General features: G+C 51.3%; 1 protein-coding gene across 2 annotated transcripts in view; it reads right to left on the bottom strand.

Moving 5' to 3' along the window:
- XKR6 (XK related 6) overlaps nucleotides 1–9,044 on the bottom strand; it is a 165,195-nt gene extending 156,151 nt beyond the window's left edge. Inside the window, exon 1 of one of the 2 annotated variants that reach the window (XR_008440965.1) lies at nucleotides 8,299–8,388. Coding sequence is in view for 1 of the 2 variants with exons in the window: in XM_054001618.1 (XP_053857593.1) it covers nucleotides 8,299–9,026 (728 nt within the window). In the remaining variant the exon portion in view is untranslated. Of the gene's footprint in view, nucleotides 1–8,298 lie in introns of both variants that reach the window. The other variant, XM_054001618.1, reaches the window with a different exon arrangement.
- Between the last annotated feature and the right edge of the window lie 4,388 nt (nucleotides 9,045–13,432).

The following is a 13,432-nucleotide window of genomic DNA, read 5'->3' as shown; positions in this document are numbered from 1 at the left end:
TTTTCCAGCATGAGCTGAGACCTCTGTAGTGTCCATTTAAACCTGTTCACAACAGGCTTGGTTTTCCTAGTGCCCATTCACTGACCATCTACAGGGCACAGAGGCAGCATTTAGGAGAGATTTCTGTCTTAGTCCTATTTCCCATGGGGTTTTGGGACAGGGAGAAGACGCCTATTCCCTCAGCCCATCCTGTACAAAGGGGGACACTTAAAGAGGGTGTGTAAAAAATAGGAAGAGTTACTTTTTACATGGACAGATAGTGATTGGACAAGTGGGAATGGTTTTAAACCAAAAGAGGAGAGATTTAGGTTAGATATGCGGAAGAAATTCTTTCCTGAGAGGGTGGGGAGACCCTGACCCAGGCTGCCCCTGGATCCCTGGAAGTGTTTAAGGTTAAGTTGGACAGGGCTTGGAGCAGCCTGGGATTGTGGAAGGTGTCCCTGAGCATGGCAGGGGGTGGAACAGGATGAGCTTTAAGGTCCCTTCCAACCCAAACCATTCTACAACATGATTCTATTTCATGATAACACAGGGATATTTCTGTGAGATGCCAAAATCCTGCTGCAGGTAAACAAAATCAGAATGGAGCAGAGGAAGAGGAGGTCATGATAAAGGCTCTGAGCTTGAACACAGAAGGTTTCAACAAAGCTGCCAATTCTGCAAAAGATCTTCTGTGCAGCTGAAGTCACTTAAGGACAGACTGTGAATATTTCAGAGGTGAACCTGAGCTCTCCAAAAAAAGGAGACGTGAGGAGCAGCACAGTCTTCAGGTCCCATTATAGTTTTGGGGATGCATTTGAGATGGCCTTTTGCTCTATTTTTTTGTCTCTTGGCCAAGATTTGATTTTCTTCCTGGTTCAAGATATGGAAGTAAGGATTAAAACACCCATTTATACTGAAATAATGAAAGTCGATCAGTGAAATTTGTTCAGGGATAGACAAATTGCAACTCCTGAGACTCCTCCTCAGCACTGTGAATGTGGTTCCTCTGCTACAGTATTTCCATATAACCAAACACAGGCTGAAACTGGAATACAGGGTGGTTGGAAATGTAAATCCCAAGTGGAGAGAGTGACAAAAAATATAAAAATAAAAATCCATCCATGGATAGATGCAATGGGCTGCTCCTGGGACACAGCTAAATGCTCAGTCTCACAGTCCAGAAGATTTTGGGAGCATTTTGACACTGCAGCCTAAAGGATATGGGATGTGCCTAATGTACTGCCCTGCAAAGACCAAGCAATTCCACTCCACAGGGTTCAAGATACAAGATGTACCTCCCTCCATCAGACTGCTGCTAGGTTAGAGGATTTTCTAAAGATCCTCCTCCCCTGGAAAGCTCTTTCCCCATTTTCTTGGGATCCTCTTTGGAAAAGCATCTCGGTGCCCTAAAGCATCACAATAGGCTTGGCCATCATTCTGAATCCCAGCACATCAGAAGAAGGTGGGTCAATGAAGTGACAATATTTGGCACATGTTCTTTGCTTACTCCTTTAATTACAATTTAATTTTCTCTCTAGCAAAGCCTTACTCTGACTCACAATTCTTCCTGCCTAAAAGCTTCCAGGTGTTAAAACACTGCCTAGTTCTATTGCTGATTTTCACTACAGTCAGGTGCTAAAAATTAAGTCGGGATTCAAGGGACATAAAACAAAACAAGTAGAGAGTGAAGTTGTGTGAGGGATCCAGACTGTTCCACAGACTCACCTTCGTTCCCCACGGAAAATTATACTTTTGACATCCCATTTCTGCTCCTTGCAGTCTCAAGGCAGAGCAAGCAGCTCTCCTCCAAAGAGATGCTTTATCACCATCAGTTCTTCCTCCATCCTTTTCATTAAAAGAAATGCTCCCTGAATAACCTACATTTGTTCAGAGAGGAGAACCACTGCAAGGAATAAAGCTGGCTCAGTGCAGCTGAAAGCAAAATGGAAGTGTCTGGAAAGGTGGAAAATACAGAGCCTGGAATTTTAACACACAAAAAATGGTGAGCCATCTTTCCCTCTTTCCCTTGGCACCCTGCCTCCCCTCCACCAGGAAAGGCACTGTCAGGCTGCCACTGGCATTAGAGATAAAGCCATAGGGAGAGTGGGAACAAAACAAACAGCTGTTTTTCCTGGAGTTCAGCTTGAACAGCTGAAAAGGGATGTTGTGGTCAAGGACCACATGGGTGGGAGCATTTAGGTTCCATTCCATTCAGAGCAGTTGGGTTCCATTCCGGTTTTTGGACTCCTGGAGATGCTGTCCCCAAAATACCTTGCAGCAGTGTCTTCACCTTGAAAGTCATGGAAATTTTATGTTGGTTCCAGTAAGAACTAAGTCAGGTCACCCAAGGAGTTCAGCTTCCCTTTCCTCCTCCCCAAAAACCAGGGCGGGGGGGTGATGAGCTGCTGTCACTGCCCAACCACAGGGCACTACATAGCTCTACCTCAACAGCATCCAAGAGCAAACCAAACTCCAGTTTCTCCTCTAAATCCCACTCCCCAGCTGCCCAAGCCATGCTGTCTCTGCAGAAGCACTGGGTTGCATGGGAAGGGCAGTTCCCAGCAGGTCAGGGCAGGATATTATTTCTCCCAAGGAAAGGTCTGGAGAAATCTCTGCCCTCCCAAGGTTGGCCCAGCAGATCCGCTCCAACATCTGTGGTTGGACCCCCTCTAGTGGGAACCACTCAACAAGACACGGAGCATCACCACCACCCACCACCCATGGAGACCCCACTCAAGGGATAAAGCCCTTCTTCCATCCTTATTATGATTATTATTATTATTATTATTTCCACTCTCTCACAACCTACATGCTCTGCAGATGTTGTTGGACCTCTACACCCACAGCCCAGCATTTCCTTATGGAGATCCTGAAGAAATGGGGGTGGAATGGATAAGTTTTTTGAAAGGGAGAACAACCTCACTTGAAAAAAATATAAAAAGTTATACCCCAGATCTGATTTTGTAGGGAGAACATATTTATCATCTATCCCAGAATGTCTTCCCTCTGCCAACTTGTCAAAACCTGACAAAACTCCATAGTATAAAAGCAAGCTGTTAAAACTTGGCTAAAAGGAAAAACTCAGCTGCCAGACAAGCTAACCAGAAAAAGCTGGAAAAAATATTCCAACGTGCCAAGGAAGGCAGTAAATTTACAGAAAGGCTCTACAGAGCTGAACATCCCAAACCAAGACAAGAAGGCAGCATTAGGTCAGCAGCTTCTGGTTCATCTGCTGTGTGACAAGCAGATGGCTTCCACTTTTGAGGGATTCGGGCAGAGAATTTCAGAGTTGTAGCTGCCTGTATGTCTAAACTATTCAAAATAATGTCTCTCTAACTCACAAAGTTCATCCCAGACAAAGTATTTTAGGAGAGCCTGAATCCACTCAACACAAAGTCATTAAATGCCACATATTCCATTTAAACCCATTGATTCATCCTTCCACCTCCGAAGATGAACAGCTCACAGATTTGGTCTTTCCACTAATAAAAAAGATGCCAACTCTCTGCCTAAATGTTAGGAATCTCTCACCATGTACATACACAAGACAATTTTTAATGTCACAACAGTGACAAGGGCTGTTGTGGTTTGCTGGGGTTTCTTGTACAGAATGTTTTCCTCCTAGATCTGTATTCAAATCTGTTTTGATTTGAATAATAGCAAACCCCATAAATAGAGCACATTCATGTCCCAAAACTCACCATCACTGATAGTTTAACAGACACAGAGAGATTTCCAGCTGGTCGGCATTCATTTTAGCTCAGCTCCACATCCCATTAATCCAATGGAATCCAATAATGTTTGCTTTAATAGCACGGCACAACGCAAGGGATCGGACTTTCCACTCTAAACCCCCTATTCCAGGGCAGCATCCATGACCCAGTAACCCACTTCCAGCAGAGGTTAAGGAAAGGTACATCAGACAGGGAAGTTCACTCCTGTCATTCATACAGCCTGTGCCACTACTCAAGACACCAAAACTTCTACTTTCTCCTGAATTTACACGGCTGAACAGCTCCAGCAAAAGCAACAGCCCTGTCTTCACCCTGTTCCCAGCAAAACCACAGCATCCCTCCCCAAGGAACAGGCCTTGGCAGCTTGCACTGCATCACCTCTATAATGAGCATAACGTGCCCCAGCTGGCATCCTTCACTTTTGGATAGTCTGGATGAATTGTTCAAGTCCTCAAGACAATCTAAGATTTGAGAGGAAAGGCGAATACTGTCGGTTTATAAAGGTAAAAACCCCAGGAGCTGAGCTTTATTGGTGGGAATGGCATTGGAGATCAAACTACTTCCAGCAAGAATTCAAAATATATGTATCTATACACACACATGTTTTTACTATTTTTCCAACAGCCACTACAGACAGACAGTATTAACACATCCTTCAGATCCCAGCTGAACTAAAAAAATCACAAAAACCCCAGGAATATCACTAAGTCCCCCCTCAGCACCCACACTGCCCCCTCAGCCCTCCTGCCTGGTCACGATCCACTCTCTGAATACGACACAAACAGACAAAGCCCCCATCCAGACTGCTCCAAAACAAGCTCCTTCTCCCACAGTCCTGACAAAATGAAGAGACAGCCTTGCTAAAATAAGATCCCGATGTATATTTATATTTCTGCCATAAAATGCTATTTATTCACCATCTTATTGGCGAGTCTTCCCAGTATTTACGAGAAGAAGCTGCCACTGGAATTGTGTCATCCCTCAAAATCCAGACGCAGATTTACCTAACGTATTGAGAATTCCTGTACTACTCCAACCTGCCCCCCTCCAATTCTCCACGGTTTCGCTCCCAGCTGCTGAGCAACACCCACGACATCCCCTACGTAAGGTACGATCCCAGTTACGCTCCATGCAGCGGCAGCGCGGATCCGTGATCCCACGGGAAACCAGGCTTGGAGCATTACGCACTGAACTTACACTTGTCCTAGGTTTTCCTCCTCCATCCCCATGTCTAAACTTCTCCCCAGCACACAGCGATTGCAGGCAAAGGTGGCCGAACCAGTGTGTTCCAGTATTAGTCCCATCACTGCATCCGAGATTGATTTTAATGGCGTTGGCAATTGCTGTAGTGGGAATGCAAAAAGACACCCTAGTGGAAGCTGCTCCACAGATCCTAGGAAGTTAATTCTGGCTCTGGTCAGATACTGGGAGTCAGCTCCACGCTGTCCAGCATGCCTTAAGGAGCGGGAGCTGGGTGCCGGTGGGATTAGAGATCAACAGGAGAGAAAGGTCCCTGATTTCACCTAACATGATCCGGGCTGCAGCACTCCTTATCAGTCCCCTTTGGCATTCCCAGCTCTGCACAATCTCAGTAGCAAATGTTTTTTCCTCTGCATTAGCATAGCAGAGAAAAGTCTGGGCAACTTGAGCTTTGTTTCTTCCTATTACCCAAAAATCAGCCCCCTACATGCATCCCCTCTGTCCCTGCCGGCATCACTTCGGCATCCCCCTCCCCATGCACTCATTCAAGCGTGCCATGGCATGGGGTGTTTGTGCACAGCTAAAACACAATAATTTCTTCTGCCTGACGCCAAGAGAGGAAAAATCCAACTTGCCAGAGGAGCATCTGCATTGAGAACCGCTTTTGCTGACAGGATCAGCACTTGGGAGTACCAGGGGAAGCAGCAGAAAGGGTCGCGGACCAATTCATCATCCTCACACACACCACCCGCAGACATCCCCCTCCCGCCACCCCCCAGCCCAAATCCCGGCTGTAAAAAACCCATAAAAACAGAATAAACCCCCAAGCAGAAGTTGAGAACAAATGTGCTTTGAACACTGCACAAATGACATTGAAGATGCAGAAGAAATATGTATTTGCTGTTGCACTGCATGATTGCATGGGCTTATTTCCTACATACACATCTCACGCACCCTTCCCATGCAGATCCCCTCCTCTCCACCCCCGCGGCTTCTTCAAAAAAATTGGGAAAATAAAAATCTTTGATCCTTAAGGATTATTTTAAAACCTACAAACGCCAAGCGACCCCCATCTGGAGCCTTTTCCCTACAGCCTGACCCATCCTTGATGTGGAGGGGGTGCATCCACTACCCTGTGACACAACCCAGAGTTGTCCCTCTACCCCCACCCCAAATCTCACACCCCTTCCACGTTACCAACCCGCGCCCCAGCTCAGAGGATGCTGGGCCACGCCGGGTTTTTACAGCTGTCCTTACACCACCTCTTTCCGTAAGCCCGACATCTCTGTGGCAGTGTTTGCATCCACAGGCTTTCATCCTGGAGAATCCCTCCCTGCCTCCTCCCACCTCTCTTTTTGGGGAAGATAACGTAATTTCCAGCTTGCACTGGAGGATGTTTTTTTATTCCTGCTGAGCCCGAGGTCACTTTCCAGACTCGTTCTCCGGCCAGTTTCTCCTCCACCCGAGGACCTCTCTCTCCGGCCGGGAACAGTCCCTATTCCTGACCTTCAGGCTCACACTGACAGCCCCACCGCCGCCGTCCCCACGGAGGAGGCTTCTCCTTTCTCCAAAGCCACAGCCGAGGCATCACACTGCATTTTTCCACTCCCACCACCTGCTCCTTCGGTTCAAGGGGAGTCAGCGAGCCAGCAGCTCCCGCTCCTGCTCCACTGGCTGGGGAGAGGCTCTCGAGGATGGATCAGACCCTCACCCCTCATCCCTACGGGATCTGTGCCAGAAGGACACCAACCCTCTCGAACCAGCACGTCTCAGTGCTTGGCAGCCACGGGTCCATCCCCCTGCAGACCCTTTCTGGAGCAGCCCCTGCATTCCATGGGCTCCTTTCCTGGCTGCCCCTGGCTCCAGGAGGGGGGTGGTGGGGTGAGTCCCCTCCATTGCCACAGGACCTCCCACTGCAGCGCTGCCACTGCCAGGGTCACCCCCCAGGCCTGTCCTGAAGGGAAGAGCAGCTCCATGATCCCCCTCCCCATCCTGCCCCATGTCTGTGGAGCACCATCTCATTCCCACAGAGCTAGAATCCCTTCTATCCCACACCATGGGGGGCACAGAACTGTGTCCCCTCCAAGCTGTGAGTTGACAGTAGCCCTATTGTCCTCTCCTCAGCCCCACATGCTCATTGGGGAGGCGGCATCTCTGCTCCCTTTGGGTTCTTCTCAGTTAAGAAGGGGTCACCCCAAATCTCCACGTGGGGAGCACCATCTCATGTCCTGCTTGTACCAACCGACGCCACTCCTCCCACCTCAGCTCCACAGAGATATTTTGGGGGAACTTCTCTTCCCCTCAAATGTCCCCTCAGCACAAGGAGGACCTTGACACCTCCTCCACCATGGGGAGCACTGGCACCTCAGACCATGAGGTGACAATAATCCCCATGTCCCTCATCTCAGCCCCCAGGCTCATTTTGTGGGAATTGCTCCTCCCTTTGGGTCTCTCGTCACTGAAAGATGGAGTAACCCCCAAATCTCCCCTCCTTCTCCACGTGGGGAGCACTGCACTGACCACCACCACCTCAGACCATGAGGTGACACTGAGCCATGTCCACCTCACACCACAGGCTGACAACAACCCCCATCTGCCCTACCTCAGCCAGGGACAGTGACCCATGTCCACCTCAAATCATGAGGTGACACTGACTCCCATCGGTCCAACTTCAGCCAGGGAACAGAGATCCACCTCAAGCCATGAGATGACACTGCCCCACGTCTGCCTCAAACCATGAGGTAAGAGCAATGGCCATCTGGTCCACCTCAGCTAGGGGACAGTGACCCACCTCAGCCTATTGAGGTGACACTGACCCCCATCTGCCCCACCTTGTCCAGGGGACACTGACTCACATCAAACCATGAGATGACACTGACCCACCTTAAACCAGGAGATGACACTGATCCACGTCCACCTTGGACCACGAGGTGACACTGATCCATGTCCACCTTGGACCACGAGCTGAGAGCTCCCCACCTCATCCAGGGGACAGTGACCCATTTTAAACCAGAGGGTGACACTGACCCATGCCCATCTTGGACCACGAGCTGTCATCCACATCCACCTCAAACCAGCTGCTGACAACCACCTACAGCAGCCCCTCCTCGGCCACCGCGCACCGACCCACGTCCACCTTGGACCACGAGGTGACACTGTCCCCGTCCATCTCAAACCAGGAGGTGACACTGTCCCCGTCCATCTCAAACCAGGAGGTGACGGTGCCCCACATCCCCCATGGACCAGGGGCTGACGCTGCCTCACGTCCCCCTCGCACCGGGCGCTCGCAGTCCCCGCTCCCGCCCCTCCGCGGCCGCGGTCCCCGACCCAGCGCGCCGCCCGCCCCGCCGGGGGCACGGCGGAGTCCCCGGCCGCCCCTTACCTCCAGACCTGCCCCATCTGCAGCAGGTGGATGACGGACTGCCAGACCCAGACGGAGATCCTGCAGAGGCGCTGCGCCCCGGGGGTGGCGGTGCCGGCGGCTCCTCCTACCCCGCCGGCGGGTCCCCCACGCCGGCCCGCGGTTCCCCCCATCATGGGCGGCCCGCGGCTGCTGAGCCCCTGCACGGCGCCCAGCCCGCCGCCCGTGTAGTCCTGCACGAACCAGCGGAAGCTCAGGATCTGCACCAGCACCGAGGGCAGCAGCACGAAGGCCAGGGTGAGGCCGCACCACACGTAGTCCCGCCGGCCGTAGTGGTGCAGCGCCAGCCACAGGTCCGTGCCCACATCCCCCAGCAGCACCAGCAGCGCCAGCACGATCCACAGGCAGTCCAGCCACGGCCGCTCGGCCGCCTCGCCGCCCTCCGGCGGCCCTTCGGCGGCGGCGGCGGGGGGGCGCGGGGCCAGCGGCTCGGCGGCGGCGGTGGCGGCGGCCCGCCCGAAGAGGTTCCGCAGGCAGGCGCTCCGGCAGCCCCAGTAGCAAGACGACGTGTTGCAGCAGTGGCAGATGTGCAAGGAGCTGCTTGCGCCCGGCTCCTCCGCCACCTCGGCCGCCGCTGCCCCGACGCCGCCGCCCGTGGCCGCCGCCGCCTCGTCCAGGTTGTGCAGCTGGGCGAAGCCGCTGCCGCCGCCGCCGCCGCCGCCGCCGCCGCCATCCGACTTGGCCGCCATCTTGCTGCCGCCGCCGCCGCGTCCCCGGCCCGTTCGCCGGGCGCTCGCTCGCTCTGCCCCCCCGTGCCCGCTCCCCCCGCCCGCCGCTTCCGGGGGCGGCGCTTCCGCGGCGCGCGGGACGGGCCGGGGCCGCCTGGCGGCGACAGCGACCGGCGGCGGGAGCGCGGCGGGGCCGGCGCGGACGGCAGGGAGCGGCGCCCTCCGCACCCCGTGCCGCGGGTACGGACAGCGTCCCCCGCAGCGGGATGCTCCGTGCCCCGTCCGAACGGGCCCGGGGAACTCGCAGGAGTGAGGCCTGGAGAAGGGGAGGCTGAGCGGGGACCTCGCCGCGATCTGCAGCTTGCGAGGGGGAGAGGAAGAGCAGGCGCCGGGCTCTGCTCGGTGCTGACCCGGGACAGGAGCCGAGGGGATGGCCTGGAGTTGTGTCAGGGGAAGGTTAGGTTGGGTCCTGGGAAAAGGCTCTAATCCCAAGGGTGACTGGACACTGTTAACAGCTCCTCAGGGAATGGTCACAGCACCAAACCTGACAGAGCTCAAGGAGCACTTGGACAGCGCTCTCAGGCACAGGGTGGGATTGTTGGGGATGCTCCTGTGTGGGGCCAGCAGTTGGACTGGATGATCCTTGTGGGTTCCTTCCAGCTCACCTTATTATGTGATTCTCTGGACAATCTCTGCCCTCGCAGGTTTCAACACCCTCGCAGGGAAGAATTTCTTCCTCAGATCCCATCTAGCCTTGCCCTTTGTCAACTTAAAACTAGTCCCCCTTGTCCTGTCACTCCATGCCCTTGTCCAACGTCCCTCTCCTATCTTTCTTGGAGCTCCCTTACAGAATTAGGTTGGAAAAGACCTCTGGCATCACTGAGTCCAACTGTTAACCCATGGACATGATCACACCTAAATTGTATCCCCAAGTTCTACATCTACACACGTTTTGAAAACCTCCAGGGATGGGGTTTCCACCATCAGGTTGCCTTGGGCAGCCTGTTCCGTTGCCTGAGCACTCTTTCCGTGAAGAATTTTTTTCCAAATATTCAATCTAAACCTCCCCTGGTACAACTTGAGATCACTTCACAGAATCACAGAATCACAAAATCATTTAGGTTGGAAAACACGTCTCAAATCACCGAGTCCAACCTATGACCAAACACCATGTTGTCAACGACAGCAGAGAACTGAGTGCCACGTCCAGTCATTCCTTGAACACTTCCAGGATGGTGACTCCATGACCTCACTGGGAAGCCTCTTCCAATGTCTAATCACCCCTTTTGTGAAGAAATTCCTCCTAATGTCCAACCTGAACCTCCTCTCCAGCCACATAAGACCTAGGCTCTAAGATCTCCCCAGGGTTCTCTTCTCCAGGCTGAAAAACCTCAGTTCTCTCAGCCTTTCCTCATAGGTGTTCCATCTCTTTAGTCATCTTGAAATAACAAAATCTACATTGAATCACAGAATAGTCTGATTTGGAAGGTACACACCAGTCCAACCTCTGACCTTGTACAGGACATCCCAGCTATCCCATCCTGTGCCTGAGAGCATTGTCCAAATGCTCCTGGAGCTCTGGCAACCCTGGGGCTGTGTCCATTCCCTGGGGAGCCTGCTCAGTGCCCTACCAACCTCTGAGGAAGAACCTTTCCCTGAAACCCAACCCAAGTCTTCCTGACACAGCCCCAGCCGTTCCCTGGGTCCTGTCTCTGTCACTGGGAGCAGAGATTGGAGCTGCCCCTTGGAGGAGCTGCAGCCCCCAGCGAGATCTGATCTCCATCTCCTCCAGCTGAGCAAACCCAGTGACATCATTTGCTTCTTAAATGGCTCCTGATCCTTCACCCTCTTCCTGGGTCTCCTCTGGACACTTAAAAAGTTCCATTGTTCTCCCTCAAGGCCCAAGTGCTGACACCACCACTCCCCAGACCAGCCTCAGCCGGACCCGCTTGTGCTGACCCCATCCTGCTCCCAAATCAGCTCCCCAGTCCAGTGTCAACTGCCCTGTCCCTGCTCAACCTCAAATCCCAGGATCACCACTCAGTTCGCCCTCAGCCAGGCTGCATTCCACCTTCCCACCTCCAGCAGCTCCCAGATCCCCGGCAGATCTGCGACCTCCTCTGGGTTTCTTTTTTCCTTTTCCCTTCCCATGGTTGTGGTGGGGAAGGGGGGCTCCTGTCCCACCCCATCCCACAGGTGCTTCTCCTGTACTCAGAGGGTGGTGGAGCTGTGGCTTCCCCATCCATGGAAATGTTCAAAGCCAGGTTCGATGAGACTTGGAACAACCTGGGATAGTGGAAGGTGCCCCTGCCCATGGCAGTGGGTGGCACTGGATGAGTTTTAAGGTCTCTTCCAACTCAAACCTTTCTGGGATTCATTCTCTGTTAACAGCTCTCTCCAAGCACACCTTGACACCCCGACCTCACACCACCTTGCTGCCTTCTCAAATCCCCCACCTTGCTGTCTTCCTGTCCTTCTCCTTCTAACACGGGGATTCTCCATCCCCTCCTCTTCTCTTTGTCACTCCCTTACCCACTTTGGGGGACACTGCTTTTCCCACCCTGTACTTACCGAGTCAGGCAGACTCTTCAAGAGCTCAGCTCTGTGCTGGAGAAACCTCTGGCAGGCTGAGGAAGCAGCTCCCAGCTCTGTTTTTGGGATCTGCCTGGGGGTGAGCTGCACCCCAGGCAGCTGTTTTACTGAAGAACCTACTGGCAGCCAAATTCCAGGTCCTTTCTCCCCAGTTCCATGTTACACATCTGTTCATTCATCATATCCATCTTTTCTGAGCTGTCTTGTGCTGTCCTCTGTAGGTTACAGTCTCTCCTCTTTTCCATGTGGGTTTTTTTCCCCACCATTGAATAAGAAGACTCCTTCCAGATGCTCCTTCTCCAGCGCCTGCTTCTGCCTCTTTCTGTGGGAGTTTGAATTCTACCTTTCTCCCTTTTTTTTCCCTTTAAACTGTGTCAAAATATCAGGGCTGAGAATGTCAGGACTCCAGAACTGTCTGAAAAAGTTGCTGCTTTGTAGAGTCTAAATTGCAACATGGAGAAAAAAGAAACAGCTCCAAGAAGGTAAAAAAATGCGATAAAGTGCAGATAAAAATGCTTTTTCAGAGAGGAAAAATTAATTTAATCTTGAAGAAAAAGTGGGAGGACTTTCATATATTAAACAGGCTATCTGAGAAGGGTGTATTTGGTGTTTCTGGGTGATGTCAAAAGAGCTGAAAAATTTTGTGATGTCTGAAAAAAATGCTGCTGATTTTGAAATGGTTGGATCCTCCTGTAGCAGAAAAACAGAAGAAAGCAAAGCTCTGGGCATGATCCACATGGATGCACCTGATGCACACCTGGATGTGGAGAAATTTCACCTGGAGTGAAACTCTTGCACAAAGTTCCACAAAGGGAGAAAACTGGTATTATGTATAATATTATTTAGTGGGATCAGACAAAACAGGATTCCACAAAATCCCTATCATAACGCATTCAAATGTTGAAGATATTATCTTATTTTCTGCCAACTTCAGCTATCACGAGAATATGGAAATAAATAAGAGCAAAAGCAGCCCTCGACCAAATTACTTCATGTGCATAAGGCAAGTATAAATATATATATATATATATATATATAACTTTAACTCCCTCTCCTGATGGATACTTTTCAAACCTAAATATGGCTGTTAATTCTCACAGCAGTAAGAAATAAGGACTCTGGGACCCACATTTTCGGGTGAGAAACACCCAGATTAAGCTTCCACTTCTGATTTGCAGTATAAGGAGATATAAATGGAAGCATTCCTCATTCCTTCAAACTTTTCTGTGTGGCAGATTTGCTACATATGATTAAAAAGATAAAAAAATCCCCCAAAACCCAAAGCAACAGAGAAGTAAACAAACTATTTAATCTTATTACTTATATAGAAGTGTAGGTGAACCAGTAAGGGGGCCGACGAGTCATCTGTTTTGATACAAAACCAACCCAAACTTGTTTGATGAGACATTCGGGTGGGAGAAGGCAGCAGTTGAAGATTTTAGCACTGGCACGTGGAGTAAGAGAAGCAGCTGCTTAGGCAAGGGATGACACAATGACAATACCCTGCTGGCACTGCCCCCAAACTCCTCAGTGCAGCTGTGGCCAGGAAGGGTGAATTCCAGCTGCAGGGAAGAGCTAGGTGTTGATCAGAGCTCAGGACAATCTGTCTTTTCTCCTGTGGACTGAAAGAATTTGGCTTGTTTAGTTTAGCTAAAAAATGAGGCTGGAGAAGGAATATGTTTTCCTGCCTATAAATACATCCTGGAAAATAAATGCGAGTGGAGGGAAAGGCATTGGGACACTGAAGGGCAACGGTGGAAAAGTAAATGAGTAGGAACTGGCCGTGAATATTTTTAGCCTGGAAATCGGAAGATCTTTTCAGTAGGAGTGTCAGA

Source organism: Vidua macroura, chromosome 31 (assembly GCF_024509145.1).
Source record: "Vidua macroura isolate BioBank_ID:100142 chromosome 31, ASM2450914v1, whole genome shotgun sequence".
NCBI lineage: Eukaryota > Metazoa > Chordata > Aves > Passeriformes > Viduidae > Vidua > Vidua macroura.
The sequence above is the reverse complement of the archived record's forward strand: the minus strand, read 5'-3'. Positions and strand labels throughout refer to the sequence as shown.